The 18,788-nt window shown below is 45.2% G+C and overlaps 1 protein-coding gene and 1 long non-coding RNA gene across 3 annotated transcripts in view; one reads left to right on the top strand and one right to left on the bottom strand.

The window, feature by feature from the left end:
• Positions 1-18,788, top strand: part of LOC146010124 (uncharacterized) — a 76,942-nt gene that overhangs the window by 4,066 nt on the left and 54,088 nt on the right. Inside the window, exon 2 of the long non-coding RNA XR_014444730.1 lies at positions 1,025-1,162. This is a non-coding gene — a long non-coding RNA (uncharacterized LOC146010124). The remainder of the gene's footprint in view (positions 1-1,024; positions 1,163-18,788) is intronic.
• On the bottom strand, positions 1,439-12,000 carry LOC146010012 (uncharacterized). Of its 2 annotated transcripts, XM_083150777.1 has the most exons (6): positions 11,845-12,000; positions 8,064-8,450; positions 7,655-7,825; positions 7,150-7,299; positions 5,943-6,006; positions 1,439-4,461 (listed from the first exon to the last, which is right to left on the bottom strand). In XM_083150777.1, the coding sequence occupies exons 2-6, from the start codon at positions 8,430-8,432 to the stop codon at positions 2,369-2,371; spliced, it is 2,847 nt and encodes a 948-aa protein (XP_083006903.1). In that variant the 5' UTR covers positions 8,433-8,450; positions 11,845-12,000; the 3' UTR covers positions 1,439-2,368. The 2 variants fall into 2 exon arrangements, with proteins under 2 accessions (XP_083006903.1, XP_083006904.1); XM_083150778.1 differs by lacking the exon at positions 11,845-12,000 and having other exon boundaries at positions 8,064-8,878.

Raw genomic sequence — 18,788 nt, 5'->3', positions numbered from 1 at the left:
GCAATAGTGACTATATAGTCAAAATCGTAAGAAAAGTTACCCTGCTTGCGGTGCGAATGCGCGGCCTCACAAGGTTGGTATCGCAAGTATAAATTGACTTTGCAGGCAAGGAAATTTGGGCTATATCGCATACAGCGTATTTGACCATAGGCCAAATCACACATAGTCAAAATCGGCTCCATGCCCTTCAAGGGGAAACTGCATAGTCAAAGTTGGACATAGCCAGAATCTCGCCATGTGTATGCCTCTTATGAGTCATTATCATATTCATTTATGATTATTGTTGCTGTGTATGTATTCAGCTTGGTGATGGCTGTACAGGCCAGAGAGGTTACTTATGAAAGCTGTCAATATTGTCCAAAATGTTGAAGGCTCACTAATTACCTCCTTATATAACAAAGTCTGGGACAAACCAGAAAGCATTCGAAGTTGTTTGATATTGTTAGAACCCTGAGACTACTTCCAAATACTCAGTACAATTTCTGAAGGAATTCATCAAATCCTGGAGAGAGATAAAGTGCAGACCAATCAGCTCCTGATGTTTTTCAAAAATAGCCTGTAACAGGACAGACTGTCTATTCTCGCTGTCAATTTCTTCCCGTTGAGGCTCATCGGAACCCAGCATGAAGTAGAATATAAAGGGGGAAATTGACTAAGATGGGACTATGGGCAACATCCCATGTGAAAAAAGACCTTGCATCTTAGTAAATTTTCCCCCAAAGTATCATCTAGTCAAAATCACTGATGGTTGTGAAACCGGCCGCAAGCCATCATCGTATATACACCACCAATCATCTTTGCCCAAAAATGTATCAATAGCCAAAAAATAGATTTATTATGTCTTTATGAATTTTGGCTTGTTGATAGTACGGAGACGCAGTAACACAGCTGGTCCAGATCATTCTTGTGCACAGTTTAATCTTAGCTCCACTTCCTGACCATCTAACTAGCTAGCCTGTTGGTGTAAATACCATGACATTTACGTTATCTTCCACCACGTAGCTAAACCGGTTCATTTTACTAGGACACAATCATACCAGTTGAAGAATGTACCGAAATGACATCTTAATATCACAAAAAACAATGAAGGAACCCACCTATTTAAGGAATAAAGAGGTCTTACACCACACCATGAAGTCCTTTGCAACATTACGGGAGAAAGGTAAGTCGTGTTCTCTACCATATATAAAACATTTCATCTATTTCCATACACTGGGAAACTCTAGTGATATACTTCCAGTCTCATATTTGTCTGAACGCAACAGGATAATTGAGGTAAGAGTTGTTTGGTTTGGGTGCACTCGAGTCTAAAGAAAGATGTTTTAGTTTACATTTTATGGAATGAGAATGGATGGAGTAGTCTTAACAGTCTTGAAAAGGAACCCTAGACAAAATAGCCATTCTAGATCAAGAACAGAAAAACAAGTAACTCGCTTGATATGTTATATATAAAAGTCGGTATATTTGTACATTCCACAATTCAAGTCAAGGCTACCAACACTGTGGCAGAACTTTAACCATTACACCATCTGCAAGAGTTGATGTGCGCGAGTTTACAACAATAGTGTGGGTCTTCTTATGTGATATAAACAGATGGGCCATAAAAATTGAACTTCGTTTTACAAGATTAAAAATATACATTGTATAATCTGTGGGAGTATAATTGTCAGCGTGTGAGGTCTTCTCCACCACATGGATACCTCCTTAATATGCCAAAAAGGCAGTAATGACCCTAAGCCTTTTGGGCCAATGTTCTGTTTGAAAATGAGTCAAAATTGAGCTTTTTGGAAGTCTGTAACACAACATTCCACAATTCAGACGTGATACCAACAGTCTAGCATGGCAGTGGTTGCAATGAAATGGTGTGGGGATACTTTGCTGCTTCAGGACTTGGGCGGCTTGCCATAATTGAGGAAATCATGAATTCCGCTCTCCACCAGAAATTTCTGTGGGAGAATGTCCAGTCATCAGTCCATGATCTGAAGCTTATGTGCCGTTGGGTGAACCAGCAAGACAAAAATCCGAAACCCAAGAGCAAGTCCACCTGAAGGACTCAAAAATGAAGGTTTTGGTGTGGCCTAGTCAAAGGCCTGAATTGACTCCAATTGAGATGCAGTGACAGGACACAAAACAGGCAGTCCATGCCCGAAAAACCTCCATTATAACTGAAATAAAGCAAAAGCAGAGAATATTGGGACCAACATTTCTCTGCAGCAATGTGACAGACTGTTCTCCATCGATAAGAAGAGTTTGTTGCTTCAGAACTTGGACAACTTGCCATAATTGATGCCACTGTATACTGTGTAGGATATGTGGGTGCCTTTATGTCAATGTCCGTGAGTCCAGGTGGGATGTTCCACAGTGTTTTCTATAGCTGCTCTACAAATGGAGGGAAAAAAGTGGACATGGCAAAAACCCGTTTGCCATTTCCACGCTTCCCACCAGCAGTTTGCTTCTCTGCTGCATGGACTCCTCGATGTAAGGAAAGATCATGCGCTGAAATAAAGCATGTTTGACACTCGGAGCACGGTAACAGTTCAGAGACATTGTCTCCCGATAGAAGTGGCATCTCTGCATGATCAAATAAAAATTTGAATGGTTTATATAAATATTGCATATGATTTGTGAGTGTATAAGTGTCGTGGTCTGCCTTGGCGGGCCTGGCGCGGCCTTCTTCTCCTGAGACAGGTTTAGCCAAGACCAGGACAGATTTGGGTTTTCTATGATCTCTGGAGGCATGAGTTGGAGCATATGCAGCAAGTTCTTCTTGCCGGGATGCAGGGCCCACATTCATTGGTGCATAATTGGTTTGCGCATGTCTCATAAGTGCATGGACATCTGTGTCTCTGCTGCTGCTGCTTCTTCTATTGAAGCCTAAGAAATAATCCTGCAGATGGTTGTTTTCATACAACGGTGGGGTATTCTCTATATGAGCGGATAGATATGGAGCATAATTGGTGAATGTATAAGTGCCACTGGCTGTGACATTTTCTTCATGTCGTGGGGCAAATTCTTCCTTAATATGAGTAGATGTATACAGTGTATGATATGTGGGTGTATACATGTAAGCGTGTGTGAGGTCTCTTTCATCACGTGAGACTGATCCCTCATTGATATGAGTAGATGTATACGGTGTATAATATGTGGGTGTATACATGTCAGTGTCTGTGAGAACTCTTCCGTCATGTGACAGTGATCCCTCCTTAATATGACTAGATGTGTACTGTGTATTATATGTGGGTGTATAATTATTTGTGCATGCGCGTTCTCCTCTGTCAGATGAGACTGGTTCCTTCTTAATATGAGTCGCTGTATAATGTGTATGACCTGTGGGTGTATAATTGTCAGTGTCTGTGAGGCCTCCTTTGCCACGAAAGGCTGGTTCCTCCTTATGAGTAGATGTATATGGTGTATGATCTGTGGGTGTATAATTATCAGTATCTGTGAGGTCTCCTCCATCACAAGAGACTGGTTCCTCCTTAATATGAGTAGATGTATACTGTGTATGACCTGTGGGTGTATACATGTCAGTGTCTGTAAGGCCTCCTCTGTCACATAAGGCTGGTTCCACCTTTATATGGGGAGCTGTATACTGTGTATGACCTGTGGATGTACAACTGTCAGTGTCTGTGAGGCCTCCTCTGTCACATAAGGCTGGTTCCTCCTTTATATGGGTAGCTGTATACGGTGTAGGACTGGTGGGTGTATAATTATCAGTGTGTGTGAGGTCTTCTCCATCACATGAGGCCGATTCCTCCTTAATATGAGTAGATGTATTCCGTGTATGACCTGTGGGTGTATACATGTCTGTGTCTGTGAGGTCTCCTCCATCAGATGAGACTGGTTCCTCCCTATTATGACTAGAAGTATACGGTGTATGACCTGTGGATGTATACATGTCAGTGTCTGTGAGGTTTCCTCCATCACAGGAGGTTGGTTCCTCCTTAGTATGAGTAGATGTATTCTGTGTATGACCTGTGGATGTATACATGTCAGTGTCTGTGAGGTTTCTTCCATCACATGAGACTGGTTCCTCCTTAGTATGAGTAGATGTATACTGCATATGACCTGTAGGTGTATAAATGTCAGTGCCTGTGAGGTCTTCTCCATCACGTGAGACCGGTTCCTCCTTCATATGACTAGATGTAACCTGTGTATGACCTATGGGTGTATACATGTCAGGGTCTGTGAGGTCTTCTCCATCATGTGAGACCGGTTCCTCCTTCATATGAGTAGATGCATACGGTGTATGACCTGTGGGTAAATTCAAGTCAGTGTCTGTGAAATTATTTTCTTCACACAAGACAGATGCATTCTTCTCAGATTTCTTCATCTTCTCTTTTGGGTTCCGGATTGGAAAGCAGTCTGACGTCTGGCAATCAATAATAACACTTGTATCCATGTCTATAGAGTCTAAAGAACAAATCCCAATGGGGGACGTATTTCTTTTATGGAAGCAATCTGAAACAAAAATAATAAAAAAGAATTACTGCTAAGACATTTGTCAGAATTGCAAAATGTTACCTGCCCACCCCATAAATTACACTAAATCTCCCATAATATATAACATTCTTCTGCCCTAGTAACATTCAGGATCTGTATGGAAACAATTGAAGGTTTCAGCCACCAATGGTCACCTCTGGTCTGGTCATAAAGCTGTGAGCGAATTAGAGCTAAGGGGTGGGGCTTTGTGGACGGTTTTCCTAAAAGCTTGGGTAAAAAAATATTGGGTAGCACTGTTTGATTGGTAAAATACTATTGATGGTGAAATAAGTCCTCATTGGTCAGAGACCAGAGATGATTTCAAATCATTAATGGCTGAAGACCATCCCTACACACATGTACAATCCCTTTGGAATCAATCAACATGGCTGAAGAGCTGGCAACTCACGTGAAATACAATGGTTTGACTGAACTTATGTTCCCAGCTATGACCTCGGTGGGCCAGTGGTGGACAATGAGAAGAGAAACTTAGTAGAGCTTGCGCATATGCAGGAGGTGAGGTGACAAGCAGGCTGGTGAATACACAAGGACACAGAGGACACAGGCAGTATTAGGAAATTGGCAAATACCCAGAACAAAGGTGCAGAATCTAACCCACCGGTGGTCTTCTCCAAGGAACACCACATGATGGGTTTCGTCGCAATCAACATGCAGGTTGCAGCCCTCTGCCTGGGTTTCCCTGTAATTAACTGTGACTCAGAGAGCTTAAATTGAGAGAGAACCAGTGGTTTGGATATCGGCCTGGGAACCAATGGCCAGGGTGACGGCCTGGGAACCAATGGTGCAGGAGTCTTAGTAGACTAGCTGAGAATCCTAGGATACAATGAGAGGCTAGAAACCACAGGTGCGGAATTAATTAGGCAGCAGGTGGATAGAGCAAGCTGTACAGAAGGTGCAGCAGCAGCAACAAGCACTGTTAAGTGCAACAGAAGCAGTCAGGAGACTGGAGCCCAGTACGAAGCGTCAAGAATCGACGACTTGTTCAAGGCACTGGAGACTTGTCAGAGCTTCCCTTATATCCCCCTTAGAGGATGGTGCTTGGAAGAGTAAGACACATGACTGCAGTAAGCCAAAGGATTGGGCCAGCGGATTGGTTAACAGAGTCAGGGCGCAGGTGAGATGCACGGTCACGAGCAGTGATTCATGACAATTTTTGACTTTCAGTGAGTTGAAAATTGTTCTAAAAACTATTACTAGTCAGTTGTAATGACTTTTACATACAATCAGGGAGAGATTTTTTTTTTAAATAAAGCAAGAAAAGCATACAACAGTTAAAAAAGAATTAAGGGAAGAGGATGAATGAACATACTGCCCCCATGTACTATAAGGTGCCAATAATTCTGGAGTGGACTGTATAGAATATAATAAATTCCCACATGCTTTATTCCCAACACATGGGATGTATATATAAGAATAACATCAATTAATTGTCCTCTTACCCAGCGACATAAGTGGCTGCTGATTTCCCATCATCATATCATTTTGTCCTTCTATATACTCCTCCTGCATGGAGAGATAGAGAGTGACATTCTGATACCTTATAGGAACCTGACACACACAATGATACAGTCATCACCCAGACACATCCCCCGGTGTTACTGTATAATGTCCCCTTCCCAGCAGTCACCTCTCCGGTCACATCCCCCCGGTGTTACTGTATAAACGCCCCATTCCCACCAGTCACCTCTCCGGTCACATCTCCCGGTGTTACTGTATAATTTCCCCTTCCCAGCAGTCACCTCTCCGGTCACATCCCCCCGGTGTTACTGTATAAATGCCCCATTCCCAGCAGTCACCTCTCCCGTCACATCCCCGGTGTTACTGTACAATGTCCCATTCCCAGCAGTCACCTCTCCGGTCACATCCCCCAGTGTTACTGTACAATGTCCCATTCCCAGCAGTCACCTCTCCTGTCACATCCCCCGGTGTTACTGTATAATGCACCATTCCCAGGAGTCCGGTCACATCCCCCCGGTGTTACTGTAAAACATCCCATTCCCAGCAGTCACCTCTCCGGTCACATCCCCCGGTGTTACTGTATAATGTCCCATTCCCAGCAGTCACCTCTCCTGTCACATCCCCTGGTGTTACTGTATAATGCACCATTCCCAGCAGTCCGGTCACATCCCCCCGGTGTTACTGTATAAACGCCCCATTCCCACCAGTCACATTCCCGGGTGTTATAACGTCCCATTCCCACCAGTCACCTCTCCGGTCACATTCCCGGGTGTTACTGTATAACGTCCCATTCCCAGCAGTCACCTCTCCGGTCACATTCCCGGGTGTTACTGTATAACGTCCCATTCCCAGCAGTCACCTCTCTGGTCACACCCCCAATGTTACTGTATAATGTCCCATTCCCAGCAGTCACCTGTCCGGTCACATCCCCCGGTGTTACTGTATAATGTCCCATTCCCAGCAGTCTCCTCTCCGGTCACATCCCCCGGTGTTACTGTACATTGTCCCATTCCCAGCAGTCGCCTCTCCGGTCACATCCCCCGGTGTTACTGTATAATGTCCCATTCCCAGCAGTCACCTCTCCGGTCACATCCCCCGGTGTTACTGTATAATGTCCCATTCCCAGCAGTCTCCTCTCCGGTCACATCCCCCGGTGTTACTGTATAATGTCCCATTCCCAGCAGTCACCTCTCCAGTCAGAAGCTGAATGATCTTGTTGGTGAGTTCCAGGATCTTCTGGTGATTGTCTCTCTCATGTATCAGGGAGTGAGGTGGAGGTTCCACATTGGGGCTCTGTGACCTGCCCAATATTCCAGATTTTTTCACAACAATATAATCCTACAAATAGAGAGGCACTATTAAATAAGTGGACACAAGTAAGCTACTCCTTTATCTCCAGTTTAATTAAATCTATTTCTACATTCTGAATGTTAACACTCTGATAGGAGTGACATCACTGTGACTATCAGACCCCCTAACCTCCCCGGTCAGGTCCCTGTGTCAGTAATAGAGATAAGAGTGATGTCACTGTGACGCTCCCAGACCCCCTCACCTCCCTGGTGAGGTCCCTGTGTCAGTAATAGAGATAAGAGTGACGTCACTGTGACGCTCCCAGACCCCCCTCACCTCCCCGTCCCCGTGTCAGTAATAGAGATAAGAGTGATGTCACTGTGACGCTCACAGACCCCCTCACCTCCCCAGTCAGCAGGTAGATGATATCAAATGTGAGATTTATTAGTCTCCTTGTCAGCTCTTTGCTGTTATTTATAGTACGGGACATTGGTTTGTAGGCACGTTTGGTTTCCGGTGACTGTGATCGAGGTTGTAAAAATCCAATAGATCTCTTCTTCAGAGGTTTAGTTGCCTAGAAGTAAAATAAAAGTGTGGAATTACCCTGATAATATAGGTTTTTAAAACACAGCAACTTAATTCTAGACAGTGCAGCGTCATTGCTGCATGGCTGCCTCAGTGGCAGAGTCAGTGGTGAGATCGTCACCAAAGCACAATTATTTTATGAAAGTCGATAAAACCTATTGTTTATGCGCTTGCTATAAATGACTGTATTACAAAACAATAGTTGTAACTGCCCTGTGAGGACCCACCTGGTGGCTCAGCATCCTACTTCTCCTCTTCTTACGCCACAGGTCGTTGAGGCAAGACACCGCAACTCCCTGGTGCATGAAGATGGTGGGCACAGCGTCCCTCCTTAACACCTTCTTGCCACCAACGAACGCGTAGCTGCCTTTCGAAAAATGTTCGGAACAAACCCGATACGAGTCGTCCTTCTTGTCCTTTTGTATTTTCGCTGCCATTGCATTGAGATTCCTGAAGACTTGCCCGCTTTGCTTTATGGACCTCAGCCAGGATTTGATCCTGTCCACAGTGGTTGGGAAAACGTGCAGGCTGACATTCGCTATGTTCCTCCTCGTCCCGGCATAATTACGGCAATAGTTGACGATACACTTTGGCATTTTCGATGGCTTCTAATACTGGAAGATGGAAAAACATAATACATGTGTAACATAGAAATAGGGTGTGGTCACTAGACCGTCGTTTCAGGAAATGGTCTTCTTCTCCCCGAGTTCGGGAGGTAGATGATGTTCTCCCATACAGACTAATTAGAGGTGAGCGAATAATCAGGCAAGGTGCTCATTGCTAATCTAATCAGGGTCGACAATGACACTTATGACACCAGGATGTCGACGTTATGATTTATTACCAGTTATTTATATAGCGCACACATATTCCGCAGCGCTGTACAGAGAATATCATTACGTTATTTATATAGCGCACACATATTCCGCAGCGCTGTACAGAGAATATTATTACCAGTTATTATATAGCGCACACATATTCCGCAGCGCTGTACAGAGAATATTACCAGTTATTATATAGCGCACACATATTCCGCAGCGCTGTACAGAGACTATTATTACCAGTTATTATATAGCGCACACATATTACGCAGCGCTGTACAGAGAATATTATTACCAGTTATTATATAGTGCACACATATTCCGCAGCGCTGTACAGAGAATATCATTACGTTATTTATATAGCGCACACATATTCCACAGTGCTGTACAGAGTCTATTACCAGTTATTTATATAGCGCACACATATTCCACAGCGCTGTACAGAGACTATTATTACCAGTTATATAGCACACACATATTCCGCAGCGCTGTACAGAGAATATTATTACCAGTTATTTATATAGCACACACTAATGCCCCTTTCAGACCGCACTTTAAAAACGGTATATTGCCGTTTTTTTACCGTTTTAAAACGGTAATGTGTGCGGTCTGAAAGGTGCAGGACCACTTAACCGGTTAGAAAAAAACGTTTTTTCTAACCGGTTAAAATGCAGGGTCCTACCCGTTTCAGAACTGGTATTTTAGGCTCAAAATCGGTTCTGAAACGGTATTTAGGACCCAGCCAATGAGCTGGGTCCTAAATTCAGCACAGTGAATACTTAATGAGCACTCATTAAGTATTCACAGCACTTTAGCCCCCCCCCCTCGCGTGTCGGCGCCCCCCCCGCGTCGACTTACCCCGTGCCGGTATCTCCGTTGTGGTTCCCGGCACTGCAGCTCAGTATGCTCGGAAAGCACTTATGAAAAAAGTGTCTTTCAGAAAATGGCTGCCCCCATACGAAAGACAGTTTTTTTAAACTGGGTTTCCTATGGGGCAGCCATTTTCTGGAAGACACTTTTTTCATAAGTGCTTTCCGAGCATACTGAGCTGCAGTGCCGGGATCCACAACGGAGGTACCGGCACGGGGTAAGTCGACACGGGGGGGGGGGGGGGGGGGGGGGGGGCGCCGACACGCGGGGGGGTCGACATGCGCGGGGGGCGTTGACATGCGCGGGGGGCATCGACACGCTCTCGGTCGACACGCGCGAGGGGGGGGGAGCTGCACGGAGGGGAGGGCTGAAGGCTGCACTGGCTTTGACCCTGTATTTGGAAAGTTTCCAAAAACGGGTCTGCCAGTGTCAAAAAATCGGCACTTAAACGGTAATATACCGTTTAAGTGCTGCGGTGTGAAAGGGGTTTTATCTGGCAGACCCGTTTTTGGAAACGTTTCCAAATACAGGGTCAAAGCCAGATATGCGGTCTGAAAGCAGCAATATTTCGCAGTGCTGTACAGAGAATATTATTACCAGTTATTATATAGCGCACACATATTCCGCAGTGCTATACAGAGAATATCATGACGTTATTTATATAGCGCACACATATTCCACAGTGCTGTACAGAGTCTATTACCAGTTATTTATATAGCACACACATATTCCGCAGCGCTGTACAGAGAATATTATTACCAGTTATTATATAGCACACACATATTCCGCAGCGCTGTACAGAGAATATTATTACCAGTTATTTATATAACGCACACATATTCCGCAGCGCTGTACAGAGAATATTATTACCAGTTATTGTATAGCGCACACATATTCCGCAGCGCTGTACAGAGAATATTATTACCAGTTATTATATAGCGCACACATATTCCACAGCACTGTACAGAGATTATTATTACCAGTTATTATATAGCGCACACATATTCCTCAGCGCTGTACAGAGAATATTATTACCAGTTATTTATATAGCGCACACATATTCTGCAGCGCTGTACAGAGAATATTATAACCAGTTATTATATAGCGCACACATATTCCACAGCACTGTACAGAGAATATTATTACCAGTTATTATATAACACACACATATTCCACTGCGCTGTACAGAATATTATTACCAGTTATATTATATAGCGCACACATATTCCGCAGCGCTGTACAAAGACTATTATTACCAGTTATTATATAGACCACGCATATTCCCCAATGCTGTACAGAGAATATTATTACCAGTTATTATATAGTGCACACATATTCTGCAGCGCTGTACAGAGACCAGTATTACCAGTTATTATATAGCGCACACATATTCCGCAGCGCTGTACAGAGACTATTATTACCAGTTATTATATAGCGCACATATATTCCACAGCGCTGTACAGAGATTATTATTACCAGTTATTATATAGCGCACACATATTCCGCAGCGCTGTACAGAGAATATTATTACCAGTTATTATATAGCACACATATTCCTCAGCGCTGTACAGAGAATATTATTGCCAGTTATTTATATAGCGCACACATATTCCGCAGCGCTGTACAGAGAATATTATTACCAGTTATTATATAGCGCACACATATTCCACAGTGCTGTACAGAGAATATTACTACCAGTTATAATATAGCGCACACATATTCCGTAGCGCTTTACAGAGTATAGTTGAACACACATCAGTCCCTGCCCCAGTGGAGCTTACAATCTATATTCCCTACCACATATACACGCACACAGACAGTCTAGGGTTATTTTGTTGGAAACCAATTAGCCTACCAGTATATTTTTGGAATGTGGGAGGAAACCGGAGTACCCGGAGGAAACCCACGCAAGCACGGGGAGAATATACAAACTCTGCACAGTTATGTCATGGTGGGAATGAACTACAAAATGAAATACAGCAGGAGCAAGAAATTGGTGGCACTTCAGCTGCTGTGGAACTACACATCCCAGCATGCCGTACCATAGGCAAACACAGAATAACAGCAACTCAATGGAAAAAGTACTTCTTTCGAATAGGGCGGGGAAGTAACATTGATGGTTGCTAACCATGGGCTACCCTAGGTTGTTACAAATGTAAAGTGCTGCAGAGTTTGCTGTGCCATAAGTGTCTATAAATAGTATTAGCAGCAGCAGCAGCTGTGCTACACAAGCATCACAGGTGCCTGGTATCACAGCAGCCTGCACACTGCAATAAGGAATATACATGATATAAGCATCTCTGCTCCACACACTGACCTGGAAGGAATCCCAGCAGCAGCAGCCGCCCAGCCAGGCCTGTGTGTCATGTGATCTGCTCACCACTCATGCGGTGCAGTCTGAGCCCGCCCTCTGGCTTCCAGCCTGTGAGTTGGCCAGCAGCAGCGTTAACCCTCTCAGTGCCGCCTCCAGGCCATGAAAAGACAAAGCAATGGGGGGTTTCTACGCTTACCTCACTATCCCTTTAAACCGGGACTCTCATGACTTACACAGGTTCTGTGGCTGGTTGACTTCAAGCCTGCACTTCATCTGGTCTTAATCAGCCACAGAACCTGTGTAATCCATGAGCGTTCAGTTTTAAAGGGATGGTGTAAGACCGGGGGGGTTGGCATCAAATGTTCAATAGAGTGTTTTCACCTGCAGGAAGAGAAGACTGCTGCTTCTGGTCTATCAGAATCAGCTTTATTGGCCAGGTATACCCATAGCTGCCTACCCTCCTGCATTCTGCAGGAGACTCCCTGACATAGCAGCAATCTCCCTCATTAGTCTAGCAATCTCCCTCATGTCACCTAGCCCACATTACATAGTTAGCTCAGCTGTATTGTGCTTTAATTGTGTTATGCCTAGTTCTGTGTACCCTGTACTGTTCTTTTGTGTTCTATATCTACGGTACTGGCTGGTGCAATCACCATGTGGTGCCGCTGATTGGCTGCCTGGGTGCTGCACAGCTCAGTAATTATATGTTCCCCATGTCCATGTTCCTCATTAGAGTACATCTAGTATATATATCAGTACGGTTACTGGCTACCTAGCTGGCTGTGCAATCACCATGTGGTGCCGCTGATTGGCTGCCTGGGTACTGCACAGCTCAGTAATGATATGTTCCCCATGTCCATGTTCCTCATTAGAGTACATCTAGTATATATATCAGTACGGTTACTGGCTACCTAGCTGGCTGTGCAATCACCATGTGGTGCTGCTGATTGGCTGCCTAGGTACTGCACAGCTCAGTAATTATATGTTCCCCATGTCCATGTTCCTCATTAGAGTACATCTAGTATACATATATCAGTACTGTTACTGGCTACCTAGCTGGCTGTGGCGCCGCTGAATGGCTGCCTGGGTGCTGCACAGCTCAGTAATTATCTATCTATCTATCTATCTATATATATATATATATATATATATATATATATATATATATATATCAGTACTGTTACTGGCTAGCTAGCTGGCTGTGCAATCACCATGTGGCGCTGCTGAATGGCTGCCAATGTATGATTGGCAGCACCTGTGTGGAACTAGGTAATTGACGAGAAAGGTGTTTCAACTCAGGTGATGGCAATCATACATTACCAGGGAAGTCCAGGAGCAGAGCATTGTGTATCGAATGCAATGGGTCATGTTGGAGGGTATGGTATACTTGCGTATACTAGGAATTAGATTTGAAGTACTGTGCAACAACCAGGGTGGGAACAAGAAAACGTGACAGTACAGATATGTATATCTGTACTGTCACTGTGATATATATCTGTACTGTGATATATAACATGTACAGCAGGGTTGCCTACCTGACCCTCTCCATGAGGGAGAAAATGCTCTGCTCCTGGGCTTCCCTGGTAATGTATGATTGCCAGCACCTGTGGTGACACCTGTCTTATCAGTTACCTAGCTCCCCACAGGTGCTGGCAATCCTGCATTATCCATACCTCCCAGCATGCCCCTCTACAGGAGGACACAATGCTCTGTTCCTGGGCTTCCCTGGTAATGTATGATTGCCAGCACCTGTGGTGACACCTTTCTTATCAGTTACCTAGCTCCCCACAGGTGCTGGCAATCCTACATTATCCATACCTCCCAGCATGCCCCTCTCCAGGAGGCCACAATGCTCTGTTCCTGGGCTTCCCTGGTAATGTATGATTGCCATCACCCGTGGTGACACCTTTCTTATCAGTTACCTAGCTCCCCACAGGTGCTGGCAATCATACATTATCCATACCTCCCAGCATGTCCCTCTCCAGGAGGACACAATGCTCTGTTCCTGGGCTTCCCTGGTAATGTAGGATTGCCAGCAACTGTGGTGACACCTTTCTTATCAGTTACCTCCTAGCTCCCCACAGGTGCTGGCAATCATACATTATCCATACCTCCCAGTTTGCCCCTCTCCAGGAGGACACAATGCTCTGCTCCTGGGCTTCCCTGGTAATGTATGATTGCCAGCACCTGTGGTGACACCTTTCGGTACTTATGTAATATCTGGGCTCCCGTTTTTCTTATGAGACCGCGTCCCCTCGCGGGACTCGCTGCGCTCGCCACGCTTCGGGCACGGTGGCTCGCTGCGCTCGCCACACTATATAAAATCAACTCCATGCGTAGTTGGATAGTAGGGGAATGAAAAAATGGGGAGCATTTAACATGGGAGCCCAGATAATACATAAGTACCCACCTTTCTTATCAGTTACCTAGCTCCCCACAGGTGCTGGCAATCCTACATTATCCATACCTCCCAGCATGCCCCTCTCCAGGAGGACACAATGCTCTGCTCCTGGACTTCCCTGGTAATGTATGATTGCCAGCACCTGTGGTGACACCTTTCTTATCAGTTACCTAGCTCCCCACAGGTGCTGGCAATCCTACATGATCCATACCTCCCAGCATGCCCCTCTCCAGGAGGACACAATGCTCTGCTCCTGGGCTTCCCTGGTAATGTATGATTGCCAGCACCTGTGGTGACACCTTTCTTATCAGTTACCCAGCTCCCCACAGGTGCTGGCAATCATACATTATCCATACCTCCCAGCATGCCCCTCTCCAGGAGGACACAATGCTCTGCTCCTGGGCTTCCCTGGTAATGTATGATTGCCAGCACCTGTGGTGACACCTTTCTTATCAGTTACCTAGCTCCCCACAGGTGCTGGCAATCATACATTATCCATACCTCCCAGCATGCCCCTCTCCAGGAGGACACAATGCTCTGTACCTGGGCTTCCCTGGTAATGTATGATTGCCAGCACCTGTGGTGACACCTTTCTTATCAGTTACCTAGCTCCCCACAGGTGCTGGCAATCATACATTATCCATACCTCCCAGCATGCCCCTCTCCAGGAGGACACAATGCTCTGTTCCTGGGCTTCCCTGGTAATGTATGATTGCCAGCACCTGTGGTGACACCTTTCTTATCTGTTACCTAGCTCCCCACAGGTGCTGGTAATCCTACATTATCCATACCTCCCAGCATGCCCCTCTCCAGGAGGACACAATGCTCTGTTCCTGGGCTTCCCTGGTAATGTATGATTGCCAGCACCTGTGGTGACACCTTTCTTATCAGTTACCTAGCTCCCCACAGGTGCTGGCAATCATACATTACCAGGGAAGCCCAGGAGCAGAGCATTGTGTCCTCCTGGAGAGGGTCAGGTAGGCAACCCTATGCGTGCGCTCTTTGGCTGATTAGATTGTCAGCTCCTCAGGACACTCCGTGTTGTGTACCAAGGTGTTCTGGTAAGTAGATGGTAGTGACAGCACTGATATTGTATATTTATTACCAGTTTCTTATATAGCGCACACATATTCCGCAGCGCTGTACAGAGAATATTTGACCATTCACATCAGTCCCTGCCCCAGTGGAGCTTACAATCTATATTCCCTACCACATGTACACGCACACACAGACATTCTAGGGTTAATTTTGTTGGGAGCCAATTAACCTACAATACCAGTATATTTTTGGATTGTGGGAGGAAACCCGAGTACCCGGAGGAAACTATGTGGTTTATGACCTGAAGCGTATTGAGAGTGTGCATTGAAAAGTAATCTATATTGAGCTTTATCCAGAAGGCACGCGTTCCGAGCTTTGCCAGGCATCGTTAGTCACCTCTAAGCCACCTGCCAGATATTGTAGTTCTAGAGCGCCACCTGAAGGTTCTAATTCTATCCCTCTCTTCCTCAGTAGTTTCCAGTATAGTGCCATTTATACTATATTTAGTCTTTGGCTTTTTGAGGCCCAAGTGCATGGTTTTAGTTTAATGCCCAAAAAATGCTAAATCATGCACTTGGGTCTCAGAAATCCAAAGACTAAATATAGTATAAATGGCACTATAATGGAAACTACTGAGGAAGAGAGGGATCTAGGTGTCACTATTTCAGGGGACTTAAAGGCAGGTAGGCAATGTAACAAAGCAATGAAGAAGGCAAGTCAGATGCTTGGTTGCATAGGGAGAGGTATCAGCAGTAGAAATAAATAAGTAATAATGCCACTGTATAGGTCATTGGTACGACCTCACCGAGAGTACTGTGTCCAGTTCTGGAGGCCATATCTCAAGAAGGATATAAATACATTAGAGACTGTACAAAGAAGGGCAACTAAAATGGTGGCCTACATCACAAAACGTACAGTACCAGGAAAGACTAAAAGATCTTAATATGTATACTTTAGAGCAGAGAAGGGAAAGGGGGGACATGATAGAAACTTTTAAATATATCAAGGGTTTGGTGCACGTCCTCAGAAACGAGGACATACACTAAAACTAGAGGGAGGAAGATTCAGGGGAAATGTGAGGAAGAATTACTTCACAGAAACAGTAGTAGATAAGTGGAATAGCCCACCATCAGAGGTGGTAGAGACAAATACAGTAGAGCAATGTAAGCATGCTTGGGATAGGCATACTGATATCCTTACAAAGAAATAAGGATCAAATATGGTTTGAGGTAACAGGTTTAAAAAAGGGGCAGACTAGATGGGCCAAGTGGTTCTTATCTGCCGTTAAATTTTATGTTTCGGTCTCTTTTTTTAAATATTTTATATAGAATGCCGGTACTTGTTTCCTAGCACGGCCACAACGATCATGATCGTGGGCATTGTGAGTAAAAATTGGGGCCATTGCATGCACTAAAAAATCGGGTGCGATGGTACCGACGCGATGCCCGCGATTTCCCATAGGGAACAATGGTAAATGCCTCAATTTAGCCGCGATGCCCCCGATTTCCCATAGGAAACAATGTTAAATGGCTCAATTTACCCAAATCATCATAGGGAACAATGGTAAATGGGCCAGAAACCCCCCAAAACACCCCTGAACAGTGAAATGTCCCCCCAAAAGTATCTTACGCCACCCCACGATCAACGCGAACCCGAAGCGTGGCTAGCGCAGCGGCGGTACGCGTCCTGCAACCTTTTCATTCCCCCACTATCCACGTCGGCGTGGAGTTGAGAATAGAAAGTGTGGCGAGCGCAGCGAGGGGACGCGGATACCTGTGAAGCCCGCGAAGGGACGTGTTTACCTGTGAAGGTATCCGCGTCCGCCCACCACGCTTCGGGCTCGCTGCGCTCGCCACACTATTCTATTCTCAACTCCACGCCGACGTGGATAGTGGGGGTATGAAAAGGTCGGAGGACGCGTACCGCTGCGCTCGCCACGCTTCGGGATCGTGGGGTGGCGTAAAATGCTTTTGGGGGGACATTTCACTGTTCAGGGGTGTTTTTGGGGGTTTCTGGCCCATTTACCATTGTTCCCTATGATGATTTTGTGAAATTGAGGCATTTAACATTGTTTCCTATGGGAAATCGGGGGCATCGCGGGTACATTGAGGCATTTAACATTGTTTCCTATGGGAAATCGGGGGCATCGCGTCTGGACCATTTAAGCCTTTTTTAGCCGCATACGATGCGACCGACGCAATTTTGACTTTTTTCAATGCATTTCAATGGGAAAATCGGGGGCATCGCGTCGCAGACCACTAAAAATTACACCCGATGGCCGCGATTGTGGCCGTGCTAGGAAACAAGTACCAGAATGCCTTCAGACTTGGAACACACTTAAACTTGGCCCATCTAATCTCCTTCTAAGAAAAGGGTCAACCAAAACTGGTTGGGTTTCCAAAATTGAATGACCATGTTAAAAATCTGAGTTAAAGCTGGTTGTCTTCATACAGCAATCAGTATTATGTAAAGATGACCTGGAAGTGTTGGAAGTGAGGTGGAAGAATATAATTCGTCCTCATAGGAGGACATTAAAGTTATTTTATGCCCCATAGTGGTATCCTACTTCATTGTATGCCCCATAGTGGTATCCTTCTTCATTGTATGTCCCATAGTAGTGCCCTACTTCATTGTATACATCTTACTGGTGTCCTTCTCCATTGTATGCCCCATAGTAGTGCCCTACTTCACTGTATGCCCCATAGTAGTGCCCTACTTCACTGTATGCTCCATAGTGGTGCCCTTTTTCATTGTATGCCCTATAGTAGTGCCCTACTCCATTGTATGCCCCATAGTAGTGCCCTACTTCATTATATGCCACATGGTGATGTCCTACTTCTTTGTATGCATCTTAGTGGTGTCCTTCTTCATTGTATGCCTCATAGTGGTGCCCTACTTTATTGTATGCCCCAAAGTAGTGTTCTACTGACCCCCTACACACGCCATTTCCCTTGCTAGGTTTTTGTAGCGAAGGGGAAAAGGCATGTGTGCAGCATGGGTGGTGTAATGGTTAGCATTACTGTCTCACAGCGCTAAGGTCATGGGTTCGATACCCACCATGGCCCTAACTGTGGGGAGTTTGTATATTCTCCCTGTGTTTGCGTGGGTTTACTCCGGGTTTCCTCCCACAAGACAAAAATATACTGGTAGGTCAATTGGCTTCCAAGAAAAATTATCCCGAGAATCTCTGTGTGTGCGTGTACATGTGGTAGGGAATATAGATTGTAAACTCAACTGGTGCAGGGACTGATGTGAATGTTCAACTATACTCTGTAAAGCGCTGCGGAATATGTGTGCGCTATATAAGAAACTGTTAATAAATAATAATAAACTAAAATAAATGTGTGGCTGCTAAAACAGCAAGGCTCGTGGCTAAATGCAGCGGGCTCCCTGCATTAGCCGCGAAGCCTTGGGGGAATCCTCGCCGTCCTTGGACAGCAAGGATTCCCCCAGAACGTTGAATAGTTGCAATAGAGCAACCGGCATGGGGGTTAAACAGCGAGGGTCA

This window comes from Crinia signifera, chromosome 6, assembly GCF_055691185.1.
Source record: "Crinia signifera chromosome 6, ASM5569118v1, whole genome shotgun sequence".
Classification (NCBI taxonomy): Eukaryota; Metazoa; Chordata; class Amphibia; order Anura; family Myobatrachidae; genus Crinia; species Crinia signifera.
This window is presented reverse-complemented; position numbering and strand designations above follow the sequence as displayed.

Excerpts from the sequence above, each read along its gene's own strand:
- LOC146010012 (XM_083150777.1), bottom strand. The coding sequence starts at position 8,432 with ATGCCAAAGTGTATCGTCAACTATTGCCGTAATTATGCCGGGACGAGG. Across the intron at positions 7,826-8,063 it reads GTAGGATGCTGAGCCACCAG|GCAACTAAACCTCTGAAGAA; the intron begins GTGGGTCCTCAC and ends TTTTACTTCTAG. Across the intron at positions 6,007-7,149 it reads TTCAGCTTCTGACTGGAGAG|GAGGAGTATATAGAAGGACA; the intron begins GTGACTGCTGGG and ends CTCTCCATGCAG.